This window comes from Amia ocellicauda, chromosome 2, assembly GCF_036373705.1.
Source record: "Amia ocellicauda isolate fAmiCal2 chromosome 2, fAmiCal2.hap1, whole genome shotgun sequence".
NCBI classification, from domain to species: domain Eukaryota; kingdom Metazoa; phylum Chordata; class Actinopteri; order Amiiformes; family Amiidae; genus Amia; species Amia ocellicauda.
In genome coordinates, this window is record NC_089851.1 from 44601369 (window position 1) to 44618391 (window position 17023).

General features: G+C 47.5%; 1 protein-coding gene across 2 annotated transcripts; it reads right to left on the reverse strand.

Moving 5' to 3' along the window:
• Window positions 1-587: 587 nt before the first annotated feature.
• On the reverse strand, window positions 588-15778 carry LOC136771740 (mucin-2). Of its 2 annotated transcripts, none has more exons than XM_066724241.1 (7): window positions 4360-15778; window positions 3440-3504; window positions 3126-3274; window positions 2353-2726; window positions 2178-2239; window positions 1854-1996; window positions 588-1289 (listed from the first exon to the last, which is right to left on the reverse strand). In XM_066724241.1, exons 1-7 carry the CDS (start codon window positions 15775-15777, stop codon window positions 1189-1191), a joined length of 12312 nt encoding a protein of 4103 aa, XP_066580338.1. In that variant the 5' UTR covers window position 15778; the 3' UTR covers window positions 588-1188. The 2 variants fall into 2 exon arrangements, with proteins under 2 accessions (XP_066580338.1, XP_066580330.1); XM_066724233.1 differs by having other exon boundaries at window positions 2353-2729.
• Window positions 15779-17023: the final 1245 nt, after the last annotated feature.

Here is a 17023-nt window from a genome sequence, read left to right on the forward strand (position 1 = left end):
AATAATCTTCTTAATAACACTTTATCTATTTTAAATTGTTAGTTTGACATTAACCTCCAATGGCATAGTTGGCTACAACAAACATTCTCTATCTGCACAAAAGCGTTACAGCTATAAAGCCTCATTTCAGCCTCGTTATGCGCTCCCGTCATTCACTGTGCTGCTCTTCTGCTGCTCCTGCTGCTGGCTTTGCTCCCTCTGAGATACTGCCAGCAGCGTACTGGCAATCTGCAGCACCAGCAGAATTCGAACTACTATTAGTAATAATAATGAATAATATTATTAATTTTAATAAATGTAGATGAAAGGGACAATAAAATAATAAAATAAGTTGCAGTATATAGTGTGTGTGTATATATGTTTATTATTTGTGATCACATTTCATTGGCTCACCTCAACGTGTCTCACAATACAGGTGAAATACAGTGATAGAGACCTACAGTATGGACATTGTTTCTCTCTCCATATATAACAGTTAAGTACAACAGCGGTCACCAGCCCTGGTCCTGGGAGACACAGTACAGTCTCTTGAAAGACACAAATGACAGGTGGATTGTCTGATAGGTACACTTCAAATCAGCAATTGATGTTATACCAGATAACCCACAATTACCATTTATGAAATTGAAAACATGAAACAACAATGACAATAATTAACAATATTAGCAGTAATAGCAAAGTAATAATATAGTTAAAACGATTACATACCATCAAGTTAAGGGAAGATTAACTTCCATTTAACTTCCTGTATCATATGTTTAATTACATTTTGTATGTATGTATTAAATTAGATTGTCTTTTATTTCTCATTCCACTTCAGAGTCCTAACTTCATTAAGTAGTGTTGTTATTGGGGTCTTAAGGATCAAACAGCCTCCTTTCTGCTCTTCTGCAGTATTAGTGCACTCTGTAACTCTTAGATGTCAGTGAGGTGTGAATTTCCAGGTCCTTATTAATGTATCGATTGACTTCCAGATCTTAATTAATCAATTAATCAATTGGATTTCAAATGCTAATTCATTGATTGATTGTCAGGTATTCATTAATTAATTAATCTTCACGTATTAATGAACTAAAACATAAGTTAATGTGCAGTTTGTAGTTAACTGATTAACTGATGTAACTGTGACAGATATCCACATGACAGACAGGACAGCAGTTGCAGCTGGGCTGGCAGCTGGGATGTTGCTTATCCCAGGTACTCCATGGTAAACAGGTAGAGCACTGAGAGAGCCAGGAGGAGGGCGGGGAGACAGACTGAGGTGTTGGGGGCTCCTCCTGATATGAGCTCTGTTTTGGTGAGAAAAAAGGAGCAAAAGAAAGATTATGAAATAGAAAAATATTGTACAAAGATAACAAAGAATATTGAGATTTTCTCATGCAGGGATTTGGAGGGAGGAGCCCTGGTCCTTGAGAGCTACAATGTAGTACAGTATAGCTGCAGGTCTGCAGAGAGATGGTACAATCTGCAACAAACACCCCAGTGATGTGGCTGAAGCAACAATTTGCGAACATTCAACAATAGACTGAATAGGATCCTCAGATCACTTAGTTTTTAATGGACAGCAAACAAGCACGATGGGTCGAATGGACTTCTCTCATTTGTAGATTGACTTATGTTTCTTATGTTCCTTATGTCTCTCTTCTTGCTGTCCTTCCTCCCTCTCATTCTGTACCCTCTCCTCTCCCCTCTCACTCTCACTCTTCCCCATCTCTCTCATCTCTCTCCCTTCTCATTCGCTCCTCTCTCCCCCTCCCATGTTTCCTCTCCCCTCTCCATTCTCTCTTCTGCCCTCTTCCCTATGTCCTTCTCACTTCCCACTCCTTCTCCTCCTCCTGTCTGCCTATACTCACTTATAGCGTTGATGCTTCCAGGTATGATGCTTATATTGAACTGAGAGGCTGCTGCCCTGAGGTCACTCTGTGCCACTGTAGCTGAAGGAACTGAAACTGGAGAGTTAAAGATCATGTCCATCTCCACACCGGTCGAACTCGCCCTACACAGGAGAACAGAAAGCAATGGTGAGATCAGAGACAGGCAGAGGGAGACTGACAGGGGTAATTGTGATGCATATAGCTTAATAGGAATAATAATAATATTAATAATAATAATAATAATAATAATAATAATAATAATCATAATCATAATCATAATCATAATCATAATCAGGTGCTCACCAGAATCGGACTACTCTGGACCGGCTAAAACCTGCATATGTTTTCTTGAAGAAAGGATCAATCTGAGAGAGAGAGAGAGAGAGAGAGAGAGAGGGACAGCAGTCCGAGTTAATTTGAGTGATGAAGGGGTGACAGGATATACACACAGCATAAATGACAGCCAACAACAACCTACCTTGCCTTTGACTTTCACAGACAGGTCCTTAAAGTCCTGAGAGGTGCTGTTGCTCAAGGCAGGATTGAAAGCATCTCTAAGGCTAAATGTCAGATTCATCTGGCCCTCCTGGGGGGAAGCTGTGGCAGCTGTGGTGGATGGTGTGGTAGTGGTAGTGAGAGCTACAGTTGTTGTGGTAGAAGAAGATGCAATTGTGGAGGTAGAAGAAGCTGCAGTAGTCATGGTTGTAGGAAATGCAGTGGTGGTGGAAGTAGGAGCCGTTGTTGCAGTAGTAGTGTTGGCTGCAGTTGGTGTGGTAGTGGTAGTTGCCATTGTGGTGGTAGTGGGAGCTGTAGTTGTGGTCATGGAAGTTGAAATTGTGGTGGGAGTGGCATCTACTGTTGTGATGGTAAGTCCAGCAGTAGTCAAGGATAAAGAACACATTTTGAAATATTAATTAAAACATCAAGGATTTCGGTTTTGTGTATTAATATATGTATGATTATTTGTTTTGTGTGTTAATGTGTGTGTGTAAATATGGGAGTATGTGTGTGTGTGTGCCTGAGAGAGAGTGCATTGATGCATGTGAGGAACAATCATTGTGTATTAAATGTAATACTAATGGAAGCAAATCAACAACAATTATAATAAGAAGCAGCTGATTAGGGAGGAAGAGAATAATAATAAGAAGATGATGTAGATTAGTTCAAATGTATTAATTAAATTATAATGAGAATAGAAACAAATCAACAATATCAACTAGATTACCATAACAACAGTAGTAGTGTGCTCACCTTTGGCTGTAATGGAGGAGGCGCTGATGTTCAGTGCGATGGAGCCATTGTTCACCTGTGACTGTAGAGTCTGCTGCACTGATTCTGGACTCGGCGTGACTGACTGGTTCTGGAACTGTAGATCTACATCAGCTTGGATGGAGCCGTTTCTGCAGAATACACAGAGAGAGAGAGAGAGAGAGAGAGAGACGATAACGGTAATGATAATCCAATAACAATACATGATAAGAATAAGTATGAACATGACATCAATGATACTGATAACAGTAAAGATTATGATAATGATTATAGTAATGAGAGCAATATGCTCCTACCTGAATTCTCTGACAGTGGCCTGTCCAAAAGCGTTGCCATATTGCACCCTGTAGATCTTGTCAAGCTGAGAAAGAAAGGAAGCACAGAGACACACTGGGAGTGAAACATTTTGAAGACGAAATACTTTCAGTCATACCAAGCATTTCTGTCTTGGAGAAGAAAGGTATTGAAGATAAGTGCTGTAGGGGACAATAAAACATCAAAAATGTTCGGTAGATATCGGAAAACAGACTTTATTAAATTCAAGACTTTAATCAGAAATAAGTGTGTGCTTTACACTACTAACTCATATACAGAGTGAGGACTGACAGTATCTGTTGACAGTGTCACCTGGTGGTTGGTGCTGATACAGCCCAGCGCCCTGGTGAAGCTGTATGACTGATTTCTCTACCTTTTTACTATTTAGTACAAAGCAGTATTGTGCCTCCGTTGAGCTCTATTTTGTTATGTATTACACTCACTAAATTATATATATATATAGTTGTTGTTATTATTATATATAGTAATCATATGCCATTCTAGTGCTGACTGCACCCAGTCACTAGCTTTGCCTCTGGGGTTGGGGAGGTAGTAGGTGAACCTCGAGATGGGTGTGCGGGAGAGCAGTAATGTTGAGAGGAAGAGCAGGTGATACAGAATTGACTTTGATAACGAACTTTGTTTATAGACTACAATGTTTAGCTTCTAGAGAGGGACCATGTTTATGTGTAGTTTAGGATCCAGAGGAGATTGGTTTATGTTTGCTTTGTTTCATAGGGGTCATAAAAAGAGTCACTGGGGAGACAAATGTGTTTCGCAATCACAACATTCAGGTCATATACCTGTGTGAGACACAGTTGTGGCGATGGATGTGATATTCAGGGAAACATTATATTGGAAAGGGATGAGGCAAATGAACAAGAAGCAACACTGGACTCACTTGTGACTCAACCTCCATGGCTTTGGTCTTAAACTCTATGCTCTCCGTGTCAGACAGCCTTGGGTCAAAGATTTCATTCAGACTAAACTGGAGAACAATAATAGCGACAGGAGAAACAGTGGTACTGGATGAGACTGCTGTGGTTGTAGTGGGAGCTTCAGTTGTGGTGGTGGAAGTGGGAGCTTCAGTTGTGGTGGTGGTAGAGGGAACTTCAGTTTTGGTTGAGGTAGTCGGTGCTTCAGTTGTTGTGGTGGTAGTAGGAGCTTCAGTTGAGGTGGTGGTAGTCTGTGCTTCAGTTGTTGTAGTGGTAGTGGGAGCTTCAGTAGTGGTGGTGGTAGTGGGAGCTTCAGTTGTTGTGGAGGTAGTGGGAGCTTCAGTTGTGGTGCTGGTAGTCGGTGCTACAGTTATTGTGGAGATAGTGGGAGCTTCAGTTGTGGTGCTGGTAGTCGGAGCTTCAGTTGTGGTGGTTGTAGTGGGAACATCAGTTGTGGTGGTGGTAGTCGGTGCTACAGTTGCTGTGGAGATAGTGGGAGCTTCAGTTGTGGTGCTGGTAGTCGGAGCTTCAGTTGTAATGGTTGTAGTGGGAACTTCAGTTGTGGTGGTGGTAGTCGGAGCTTCAGATGTGTTGGTCGTAGTTGGAGGTTGAGTTGTGGTTGTGGTAGTCAGTGCATCAGTTGTGGTGGTGGTAGTGGGAGCTTCAGTTGTGTTGGTGGTAGTGGGACCTTCAGTTGTGGTGGTGGTAGTTGGAGCTTCAGTTGTTGTGGTGGCAGTCGGAGCTTCAGTTGTGGTGGTGGTAGTGGGAGGTTGACTTGTGTTGGTGGTAGTGGGAACTTCAGTTGTGGTGGTGGTAGTAGCAGGTTCAGTAATGGTGGTAGTGGGAGAATCAGTAGTGGTGGTGGTAGTAGAAGCTTCAGTTGTGATGGTGGTAGTGGGAGCTACAGTTGTGGTGGTGGTAGTCAGAGCTTCAGTTGTGGTGGTTGTAGTGGGAGCTTCAGATGTGGTGGTAGTAGTCACTGCTTCTGTTGTTGTGGTGGTAGTCGGAGCTTCAGTTGTGGTTGTGGTAATCGGAGCTTCAGCTGTGGTGGTGGTAGAGGAAGGTTCAGTTGTGGTTGTAGAAAAAGGAAATTCGGTAGTGGTGATAGTGGTAGCTTCAGTTGTGGTGGTTGTAGTGGGAGCTTCAGGAGTGGTGGTGGTAGTGGGAACTTCAGTAGTGGTGGTTGTAGTGGGAACTTCAGTAGTGGTGGTAGTCAGAGCTTCAGTTGTGGTGGTGGTAGTCTGAGCTTCAGTTCCGGTGGTGGTAGTGGTAGCTTCAGTTGTGGTAGTGGTAGATGGAGCTTCAGTTGTGGTAGTGGTATTAGGAGGTTCAGTTGTGGTGGTGGTAGTCGTAATTTCAGTTGTGGTGGTGGTAGTTAGAGATTCAGTTGTGCTGGTGGTAGTGAATGGTTCAGTTTTGGTTGTGGTAGTGGGAACTTCAGAAGTGGTGGTAGTCAGAGCTTCAGTTGTGATGGATGTAGTGGGAGCTTCAGTAGTGGAGGTGGTAGTCGGTGCTTCAGTTGTTGTGGTTGTAGTGGGAGCATCAGTTGTAGTAGTGGTAATCGAAGTTTCAGTTGTGTTGGTGGTAGTGGTAGCTTCAGTTGTGGTGGTGGTAGTGGAAGGTTCAGATGTGGTTGTGGTAGTAGAAACTTCAGTAGTGGTGGTAGTCGGAGCTTCAGTTGTGGTGGTGATAGTGGGAGCTTCAGTTGTGGTGGTTGTAGTGGAAGCTTCAGTCGTTTTGGTGGTATTCGGTGCTTCAGTTGAGGTTGTGGTTGTGGGAATTTCAGTTGTGTTGGTAGTCAGAGCTTCAGTTGTGGTGGTGGTAGTCGGAGCTTCAGTTGTGGTGGTGGTAGTGGGAACTTCAGTTGTGGTGGTGATAGGCGGAGCTTCAGTTGTGGTGGTGGTTGTGGGAACTTCAGTAGTGGTGGTGGAATTGGGAGCTTCAGTTGCGGTGGTTGTAGTGGAAGCTTCAGTTGTAGTAGTGATAGTCGGAGCTTCAGTTGTGGTGGTGGTAGTGGAAGGTTCAGTTGTGGGAGTGGGAACTTCAGTAGTGGTGATAGTCGGAGTTTCAGTTGTGGTGGTGGTAGTCGGAGCTTCAGTTGTGGTGGTGGTAGTGGGAACTTCAGTTGTGGTGGTGGTAGTGGAAGGTTCAGATGTCGTTGTGGTAAAGGGAACATCAGTAGTGGTGGTAGTCGGAGCTTCAGTTGTGGTGGTGGTAGTGGATGGTTCAGTTGTGGTTATGGTAGCAGGAGCTTCATTTGTGGTGGTGGCAGTGGAAGGTTCAGTTGTGGTTGTGGTAGTGGGAAGTTCAGTTGTGGTGGTGGTAATCGGAGCTTCAGTTGTGGTGGTGGTGGTCTGTTCTTCAATTGTTGTAGTGGTAGTGGGAGCTTCAGTAGTGGTGGTGGAAATCTGAACTTCAGTTGTGGTGGTGGTAGTCGGAACTCCAGTTGTGGTGGTGGTAGTGGAAGCTTCAGTTGTGGTGGTGGAATTGGGAGCTTCAGTTGCGGTTTTTGAAGTGGGAGTATCAGTTGTGGTAGTGGTATTCGGAGCTTCAGTTGTGGTGGTGGTAGTGGATGGTTCAGTTGTAGTGGATGTAGTAAATGGTTCAGTTGTGGTTATGGTAGCAGGAGCTTCATTTGTGGTGGTGGCAGTGGAAGGTTCAGTTGTGGTTGTGGTAGTGGGAAGTTCAGTTGTGGTGGTGGTAATCGGAGCTTCAGTTGTGGTGGTGGTGGTCTGTTCTTCAATTGTTGTGGTGGTAGTGGTAGCTTCAGTTGTGGTGGTGGTAGTGGAAGGTTCAGATGTGGTTGTGGTAGTAGAAACCACAGTAGTGGTGGTAGTCGGAGCTTCAGTTGTGGTGGTGACAGTGGGATCTTCAGTTGTGGTGGTTGTAGTGGGAGCTTCAGTTGTTTTGGTGGTATTCGGTGCTTCAGTTGAGGTTGTGGTTGAGGGAATTTCAGTAGTGGTGGTAGTCAGAGCTTCAGTTGTGGTTATGGTAGTGGTAACATCAGTAGTGTTGGTAGTCAGAGCTTCAGTTGTGGTGGTGGTAGTCGGAGCTTCAGTTGTGGTGGTGGTAGTGGGAACTTCAGTTGTGGTGGTGGTAGTCGGAGCTTCAGTTGTGGTGGAGGTAGTGGTAGCTTCAGTTGTGGTGGTGGTAGTGGGAACTTCAGTTGTGGTGGTGGTAGTCGGAGCTTCAGTTGTGGTGGTGGTAGTGGGAACTTCAGTAGTGGTGGTGGAATTGGGAGCTTCAGTTGCGGTTTTTGTAGTGGGAGTTTCAGTTGTGGTAGTGGTATTCGGAGCTTCAGTTGTGGTGGTGGTAGTGGATGGTTCAGTTGAAGTGGATGTAGTGGGAGCTTCAGTTGTGGTAGTGGTAGTAGGAGCGTCAGTTGTGGTGGTGGTAGTCGAAGCTTCAGTTGTGGTGGTGGTAGTGGAAGGTTTAGTTGTGGTTATGGTAGTAGGAGCTTCATTTGTGGTAGTGGTAGTGGAAGGTTTAGTTTTGGTTGTGGTAAAGGGAACATCAGTAGTGGTGGTAGTCGGAGCTTCAGTTGTGGTGGTGGTAGTGGATGGTTCAGTTGTGGTTATGGTAGCAGGAGCTTCATTTGTGGTGGTGGCAGTGGAAGGTTCAGTTGTGGTTGTGGTAGTGGGAAGTTCAGTTGTGGTGGTGGTAATCGGAGCTTCAGTTGTGGTGGTGGTGGTCTGTTCTTCAATTGTTGTAGTGGTAGTGGGAGCTTCAGTAGTGGTGGTGGTAATCTGAACTTCAGTTGTGGTGGTGGTAGTCGGAACTCCAGTTGTGGTGGTGGTAGTGGAAGCTTCAGTTGTGGTGGTGGTAGTGGGAGCTTCAGTATTGGATGTGGTAGTTGGAATTTCAGTAGTGGTGGTAGTGGAAGGTTCAGTTGTGGTTGTGGTAGTGTGAATTTCAGTAGTGGTGGTAGTCAAAGCTTCAGTTGTGGTGGTAGTAGTGGAAGCTTCAGTTGTTGTGGTGGTAGTGGGAGCTTCAGTTGTGGTGGTGGTAGTGGGAGCTTCAGTTGTGGTGGTGGTAGTTGAAGGTTCAGTTCTGGTGGTGGTAGTGGGAGCTTCAGTTGTGGTGGTGGTAGTGGGAGCTTCAGTTGTGGTGGTGGTAGTGGAAGGTTCAGTTGTGGTGGTGGTAGTGGGAGCTTCAGTTGTGGTGGTGGTACTCGGTGCTTCAGTTGTGGTGGTGGTAGTCGAAGCTTCAGTTGTGGTGGTGGTAGTCGGAGCTTCAGTTGTGGTGTTGGTTGTGGGAACTTCAGTAGTGGTGGTAGTCAAAGCTTCAGTTGTGGTTGTAGTGGGCGCTTCAGTTGTGGTGGTGGTAGTGGAAGGTTCAGTTGTGGTGGTGGTAGTGGGAGCATCAGTTGTGGTGGTGGAAGTGGGAGCTTCAGTTGTGGTGGTGGTAGTGGAAGGTTCAGTTGTGGTGGTAATAGTGGGAGCTTCAGTTAAGTTGGTGGTAGTCGAAGCTTCAGTTGTGGTGGTGGTAGTCGAAGCTTCAGTTGTGGTGTTGGTTGTAAGAACTTCAGTAGTGGTTGTGGTAGTTGGAATTTCAGTCGTGGTGGTAGTGGGAGGTTCAGTTGTGGTTGTGGTCGTGGGAACTTCAGTAGTACTGGTAGTCAAAGCTTCCGTTGTGGTTGTAGTGGGAGCTTCAGTTGTGGTGGTGGTAGTCGGAGCTTCAGTTGTGGTGGTGGTAGTGGAAGGTTCAGTAGTGGTTATGGTAGTAGGAATTTCAGTAGTGGTGGTAGTCAAAGCTTCAGTTGTGGTTGTGGTAATGGGAATTTCTGTAGTGGTGGTAGTCGGAGCTTCAGTTATGGTGGTGGTAGTGGGAGCTTCTGTTGTGGTGGTGGTAGTGGGAGCTTCAGTTGTGGTGGTGGAAGTCGGTGCTTCAGTTGTGGTGGTGGTAGTCGGAGCTTCAGTTGTGGTGGTGGAAGTGGAAGGTTCAGTTGTGGTTGTGGTAATGGGAACTTCAGTAGTGGTGGTAGTGGGAGCTTCAGTTGTGGTGGTGGTAGTCGGAGCTTCAGTTGTGGTGGTGGTAGTGGGAGCTTCAGTAGTGGTTGTGGTAGTTGGAATTTCAGTAGTGGTAGTAGTGGAAGGTTCAGTTGTGGTTGTGGTAGTGGGAATTTCAGTAGTGGTGGTAGTTAAAGCTTCAGTTGTGGTAGTGGTAGTCGGATCTTCAGTTGTGGCGGTGGTAGTCGGAGCTTCAGTTGTGGTGGTGGCAGTGGGAGCTTCAGTTGTGGTGGTCGTAGTGGGAGCTTCAGTTGTGGTCTTTGTAGTCAGAGCTTCAATTGTGGTGGTGGTAGTGGGAGCTTCAGTTGTGGTGGTGGTAGTCGAAGCTTCAGTAGTGGTTGTGGTAGTTGGAATTTCAGTTGTGGTGGTAGTGGAAGGTTCAGTTGTGGTTGTGGAAGTGGGAAGTTCAGTAGTGGTGATAGTCAAAGCTTCAGTTGTGGTTGTAGTGGGAGCTTCAGTTGTGGTGGTGGTAGTCGGAGCTTCAGTTGTGGTGGTGGCAGTCGGAGCTTCAGTTGTGGTGGTGGTAGTGGAAGGTTCAGTAGTGGTTGTAGTAGTTGGAATTTCAGTAGTGGTGGTAGTGAAAGCCTCAGTTGTGGTTGTGGTAATGGGAATTTCTGTAGTGGTGGTATTCGGAGCTTCAGTTGTGGTGGTTGTAGTAAGAGCTTCAGTTGTGTTGGTGGTAATGGGAGCTTCAGTTGTGGTAGTGGTAGTCGGATCTTCAGTTGTGATGGTGGTAGTCGGAGCTTCAGTTGTGGAGGTGGTAGTGGGATCTTCAGTTGTGGTGGTTGTAGTCAGAGCTTCAGTTGTGGTGGTGGTAGTGGGAGCTTCAGTTGTGGTGGTGGTAGTCGGGGCTTCAGTTGTGGTGGTGGTAGTGGGAGTTTCAGTTGTGGTGGTGGTATTGGGAACTTCAGTTGTGTTAGTGGTAGTCGGGGCTTCAGTTGTGGTGGTGGTAGTCGCAGCTTCAGTTGTGGTGGTTCTAGTCGGAGCTTCAGTTGTGGTGGTCGTAGTGGGAGCTTCAGTTGTGGTGGTTGTAGTCAGAGCTTCAGTTGTGGTAGTGGTAGTGGGAGCTTCAGTTGTGGTGGTGGTGGTAGTCGGAGCTTCAGCTGTGGTGGTGGTCGTCGGAACTTCAGTTGTGGTGGTGGTAGTGGGAACTTCAGTTGTGTTAGTGGTAGTCGGGGCTTCAGTTGTGGTGGTGGTAGTCGCAGCTTCAGATGTGGTGGTTGTAGTCAGAGCTTCAGTTGTGGTGGTGGTAGTGGGAGCTTCAGTTGAGGTGGTGGTAGTCGGTGATTCAGTTGTGGTGGTGGTAGTAGAAGCTTCAGTTGTGGTGGTGGTAGTGGGAACTTCAGTAGTGGTGGTAGTCAAAGCTTCAGTTGTGGTTGTAGTGGGAGCTTCAGTTGTGGTGGTGGAAGTCGGAGCTTCAGTTGTGGTGGTGGTAGTCGGAGCTTCAGTTGTGGTGGTGGTAGTCGGAGCATCAGTTGTGGTGGTGGTAGTGGAAGGTTCAGTAGTGGTTGTGGTAGTTGGAATTTCAGTAGTGGTGGTAGTCAAAGCCTCAGTTGTGGTTGTGGTAATGGGAATTTCTGTAGTGGTGGTAGTCGGAGCTTCAGTTGTGGTGGTTGTAGTAAGAGCTTCAGTTGTGTTGGTGGTAATGGGATCTTCAGTTGTGGTGGTTGTAGTCAGAGCTTCAGTTGTGGTGGTAGTGGGAGCTTCAGTTGTGGTGGTGGTAGTCGGACCTTCAGTTGTGGTGGTTGTTGTAGAAGGTTCAGTTGTGGTTGTGGTAGTGGGAACTTCAGTAGTGGTGGTAGTCGCAGCTTCAGTTGTGGTGGTTGTAGTCGGTGCTTCAGTTGTGGTGGTCGTAGTGGGAGCTTCAGTTGTGGTGGTTGTAGTCAGAGCTTCAGTTGTGGTAGTGGGAGCTTCAGTTGTGGTGGTGGTAGTCGGAGCTTCAGCTGTGGTGGTGGTCGTTGGAACTTCAGTTGTGGTGGTGGTAGTGGGAACTTCAGTTGTGTTAGTGGTAGTCGGGGCTTCAGTTGTGGTGGTGGTAGTGGGTTTTTCAGTTGTGGTGGTTGTAGTCAGAGCTTCAGTTGTGGTGGTGTTAGTGGGAGCTTCAGTTGTGGTGGTGGTAGTCGGTGCTTCAGTTGTGGTGGTGGTAGTCGAAGCTTCAGTTGTGGTGGTGGTAGTGGAAGGTTCAGTAGTGGTTGTGGTAGTTGGAATTTCAGTAGTGGTGGTAGTCAAAGCTTCAGTTGTGGTTGTGGTAATGGGAATTTCTGTAGAGGTGGTAGTCTGAGCTTCAGTTGTGGTGGTTGTAGTGGGAGCTTCAGTTGTGTTCGTGGTAATGGGAGCTTCAGTTGAGGTGGTGGTAGTGGGAGCTTCAGTTGTGGTGGTTGTTGTCAGAGCTTCAGTTGTGGTGGTGGTAGTGGGAGCTTCAGTTGTTGTGGTGGTAGTCGGTGCTTCATTTGTGGTGGTGGTAGTCGGAGCTTCCGTTGTGGTGGTGGTAGTCGAAGCTTCAGTTAAGGTGGTGGTGGTTGTGGGAACTTCTGTAGTGGTGATGGTAGTCCTAGCTTCAGTTGTGGTGGTTGTTGTGGAAGGTTCAGTTGTGGTTGTAGTAGTGGGAACTTCAGTAGTGGTGGTTGTCAAATCTTCAGTTTTAGTTGTAGTGGGAGCTTCAGTTGAGGTGGTGGTAGTGGGAGCTTCAGTTGTGGTGGTGGCAGTGGAAGGTTCAGTAGTGGTTGTGGTAGTTGGAATTTCAGTAGTGGTGGTAGTCAAAGCTTCAGTTGTTGTTGTGGTAATGGGAATTTCTGTAGTGGTGGTAGTCGGAGCTTCAGTTGTGGTGGTTGTAGTGGGAGCTTCAGTTGTGTTGGTGGTAATGGGAGCTTCTGTTGTGGTGGTGGTAGTGGAAGCTTCAGTTGTGGTGGTGGTAGTGGGAGCTTCAGTTGTGGTGGTGGAAGTCGGAACTTCAGTTGTGGTGGTGGTAGTGGGAGCTTCAGTTGTAGTGGTGAAAATAGGAGCTTCTGTTGTGGTGGTGGTAGTGGAAGCTTCAGTTGTGGTGGTGGTAGTGGGAGCTTCAGTTGTGGTGGTGGAAGTCGGTGCTTCAGTTGTGGTGGTGGTAGTCACAGCTTCAGTTGTGGTGGTTGTAGTCAGAGCTTCAGTTGTGGTGGTTGTAGTCAGAGCTTCAGTTGTGGTAGTGGTAGTGGGAGCTTCAGTTGTGGTGGTGGTAGTCGGTGCTTTAGTTGTGGTGGTGGTAGTCGGAGCTTCAGTTGTGGTGGTGGTAGTCGGAGCTTTAGTTGTGGTGGTGGTTGTGGGAACTTCAGTTGTTGTGGTGGTAGTCGGAGCTTCAGTTGTGGTTGTTGTTGGAGCTCTAGTTGTGGTGGTGATAGTCGAAGCTTCAGTTGTGGTTGTGGTAATGGGAATTTCTGTAGTGGTGGTATTCAGAGCTTCAGTTGTGGTGGTGGAATTCGGAGCTTTAGTTGTGGTGGTGGTAGTCGGAGCTTCAGTTGTGGTGGTGGTAATCGGAGCTTCAGCTGTGGTGGTGGTAGTGGGAGCTTCAGTTGTGGTGGTGGTAATGGGAGCTTCAGTTGTGTTGGTGGTAATGGGAGCTTTAGTTGTGGTAGTGGTAGTGGAAGGTTCAGTTGTGGTGGTGGTAGTGGGAGCTTCAGTTGTGGTGGTGGTAGTCGGAACTTCAGTTGTGGTGGTGGTAGTGGGAGCTTCAGTTGTGGTGGTGAAAATAGGAGCTTCTGTTGTGGTGGTGGTAGTGGAAGCTTCAGTTGTGGTGGTGGTAGTGGGAGCTTCAGTTGTGGTGGTGGAAGTCGATGCTTCAGTTGTGGTGGTGGTAGTCACAGCTTCAGTTGTGGTGATTGTAGTCGGAGCTTCAGTTGTGGTGGTGGTAGTGGGAGCTTCAGTTGTGGTGGTGGTAGTCGGTGCTTCAGTTGTGGTGGTGGTAGTCGGAGCTTCAGTTGTGGTGGTGGTAGTCGGAGCTTCAGTTGTGGTGGTGGTTGTGGGAACTTCAGTTGTTGTGGTGGTAGTCGGAGCTTCAGTTGTGGTTGTTGTTGGAGCTTCAGTTGTGGTGGTGGTAGTGGAAGGTTTTGTAGTGGTTGTGGTAGTTGGAATTTCAGTAGTGGTGATAGTCGAAGCTTCAGTTGTGGTTGTGGTAATGGGAATTTCTGTAGTGGTGGTAGTCGGAGCTTCAGTTGTGGTGGTGGAAGTCGGTGCTTCAGTTGTGGTGGTGGTAGTCACAGCTTCAGTTGTGGTGATTGTAGTCGGAGCTTCAGTTGTGGTGGTTGTAGTCAGAGCTTCAGTTGTGGTGGTGGTAGTGGGAGCTTCAGTTGTGGTGGTGGTAGTCGGTGCTTCAGTTGTGGTGGTGGTAGTCGGAGCTTCAGTTGTGGTGGTGGTAGTCGGAGCTTCAGTTGTGGTGGTGGTTGTGGGAACTTCAGTTGTTGTGGTGGTAGTCGGAGCTTCAGTTGTGGTTGTTGTTGGAGCTTCAGTTGTGGTGGTGGTAGTGGAAGGTTTTGTAGTGGTTGTGGTAGTTGGAATTTCAGTAGTGGTGATAGGCGAAGCTTCAGTTGTGGTTGTGGTAATGGGAATTTCTGTAGTGGTGGTAGTCGGAGCTTCAGTTGTGTTGGTGGTAGTGGGAGCTTCAGTTGTGGTGGTGGTAGTCGAAGCTTCAGTTGTGGTGGTGGTAATCGGAGCTTCAGCTGTGGTGGTGGTAGTGGGAGCTTCAGTTGTGGTGGTGGTAGTCGGAACTTCAGTTGTGGTGGTGGTAGTGGGAGCTTCAGTTGTGGTCGTGAAAATAGGAGCTTCTGTTGTGGTGGTGGAAGTCGGTGCTTCAGTTGTGGTGGTGGTAGTCACAGCTTCAGTTGTGGTGATTGTAGTCGGAGCTTCAGTTGTGGTGGTTGTAGTCAGAGCTTCAGTTGTGGTGGTGGTAGTGGGAGCTTCAGTTGTGGTGGTGGTAGTCGGAGCTTCAGTTGTGGTGGTGGTAGACGGAGCTTCAGTTGTGGTGGTGGTTGTGGGAACTTCAGTTGTTGTGGTGGTAGTCGGAGCTTCAGTTGTGGTTGTTGTTGGAGCTTCAGTTGTGGTTGTTGTTGGAGCTTCAGTTGTGGTGGTGGTAGTGGAAGGTTTTGTAGTGGTTGTGGTAGTTGGAATTTCAGTAGTGGTGATAGTCGAAGCTTCAGTTGTGGTTGTAGTAGTGGGAACTTCAGTAGTGGTGGTTGTCAAATCTTCAGTTTTAGTTGTAGTGGGAGCTTCAGTTGTGGTGGTGGTAGTCGGAGCTTCAGTTGTGGTGGTGGTAGTGGAAGGTTCAGTAGTGGTTGTGGTAGTTGGAATTTCAGTAGTGGTGGTAGTCAAAGCTTCAGTTGTGGTTGTGGTAATGGGAATTTCTGTAGTGGTGGTAGTCGGAGCTTCAGTTGTGGTGGTTGTAGTGGGAGCTTCAGTTGTGTTGGTGGTAATGGGAGCTTCAGTTGTGGTAGTGGTAGTCGGAGCTTCAGCTGTGGTGGTGGTAGTCGGAGCTTCAGTTGTGGTGGTGGTAGTTGGAGCTTTAGTTGTGGTTGTGGTAGTGGAAGGTTCAGTTGTGGTTGTAGTAATGGGAACTTCAGTAGTGGTGGTAGTCAGAGCTTCAGTTGTGGTAGTGGTAATCGGAGCTTCAGCTGTGGTTGTGGTAGTGGGAGCTTCAGTTGTGGTGGTGAAAATAGGAGCTTCTGTTGTGGTGGTGGTAGTGGAAGCTTCAGTTGTGGTGGTGGAAGTGGGAGCTTCAGTTGTGGTGGTGGAAGTCGGTGCTTCAGTTGTGGTGGTGGTAGTCACAGCTTCAGTTGTGGTGGTTGTAGTCGGAGCTTCAGTTGTGGTGGTTGTAGTCAGAGCTTCAGTTGTGGTGTTGGTAGTGGGAGCTTCAGTTGTGGTGGTGGTAGTCGGTGCTTCACTTGTGGTGGTGGTAGTCGGAGCTTCAGTTGTGGTGGTCGTAGTGGAAGGTTCAGTTGTGGTTGTGGTAATGGGAACTTCAGTAGTGGTGGTATTCAGAGCTTCAGTTGTGGTGGTGGTAATCGGAGCTTTAGTTGTGGTGGTGGTAGTCGGCGCTTCAGTTGTGGTGGTGGTAGTCGGAGCTTCAGTTGTGGTAGTGGTAGTGGGTGCTTCAGTTGTGGTGGTTGTTGTCAGAGCTTCAGTTGTGGTGGTGGTAGTGGGAGCTTCAGTTGTGGTGGTGGTAGTCGGTGCTTCAGTTGTGGTGGTGGTAGTCGGAGCTTCAGTTGTGGTGGTGGTAGTCGGAGCTTCAGTTGTGGTGGTGTTTGTGGGAACTTCAGTAGTGGTGATGGTAGTCCGAGTTTCAGTTGTGGTGGTTGTTGTGGAAGGTTCAGTTGTGGTTGTAGTAGTGGGAACTTCAGTAGTGGTGGTTGTCATAGCTTCAGTTCTAGTTGTAGTGGGAGCTTCAGTTGTGGTGGTGGTAGTCGGAGCTTCAGTTGTGGTGGTGGTAGTGGAAGGTTCAGTAGTGGTTGTGGTAGTTGGAATTTCAGTAGTGGTGGTAGTCAAAGCTTCAGTTGTGGTTGTGGTAATAAGAATTTCTGTAGTGGTTGTAGTCAGAGCTTCAGTTGTGGTGGTAGTAGTGGGTGCTTCAGTTGTGGTGGTGGTAGTCGGAGCTTCAGTTGTGGTGGTGGTAGTGGAAGGTTCAGTTGTGGTTGTGGTAATGGGATCTTCAGTAGTGGTGGTAGTCGAAGCTACTGTTGTGGTGGTTGTAGTCGGAGCTTCAGCTGTGGTGGTGGTAGTGGGAGCTTCAGTTGTGGTAGTGGTAGTCGGAACTTCAGTTGTGGTGGTGGTTGTCGGAATTTCAGTTGTGGTGGTGGTAATCGGAGCATCAGTTGTGGTGGTGGTATTGGGAACTTCAGTTGTGTTAGTGGTAGTCGGGGCTTCAGTTGTGGTGGTGGTAGTGGGAGTTTCAGTTGTGGTGGTGGTATTAGGAACTTCAGTTGTGGTGGTGGTAGTGGAAGGTTCAGTTGTGGTTGTAGTAATGTGATCTTCAGTAGTGGTGGTAGTCAGAGCTTCAGTTGTAGTGGTGGTAATCGGAGCTTCAGCTGTGGTGGTGGTAGTGGGAGCTTCAGTTGTGGTGGTGGTAGTCGGAACTTCAGTTGTGGTGGTGGTAGTCGGAACTTCAGTTGTGGTGGTGAAAATAGGAGCTTCTGTTGTGGTGGTGGTAGTGGAAGCTTCAGTTGTGGTGGTGGTAGTGGGAGCTTCAGTTGTGGTGGTGAAAATAGGAGCTTCTGTTGTGGTGGTGGTAGTGGGAGCTTCAGTTGTGGTGGTGGAAGTCGGTGCTTCAGTTGTGGTGGTGGTAGTGGGAGCTTCAGTTGTGGTGGTTGTTGTCAGAGCTTCAGTTGTGGTGGTGGAAGTGGGAGCTTCAGTTGTGGTGGTGGTAGTCGGTGCTTCAGTTGTGGTGGTGGTAGTCGGAGCTTCATTTGTGGTGGTGGTAGTCGGAGCTTCAGTTGTGGTGGTGTTTGTGGGAACTTCAGTAGTGGTGATGGTAGTCCGAGCTTCAGTTGTGGTGGTTGTTGTGGAAGATACAGTTGTGGTTTTAGTAGTGGGAACTTCAGTTGTGGTGGTTGTCAAAGCTCCAGTTGTAGTTGTAGTGGGAGCTTCAGTTGTGGTGGTGGTAGTC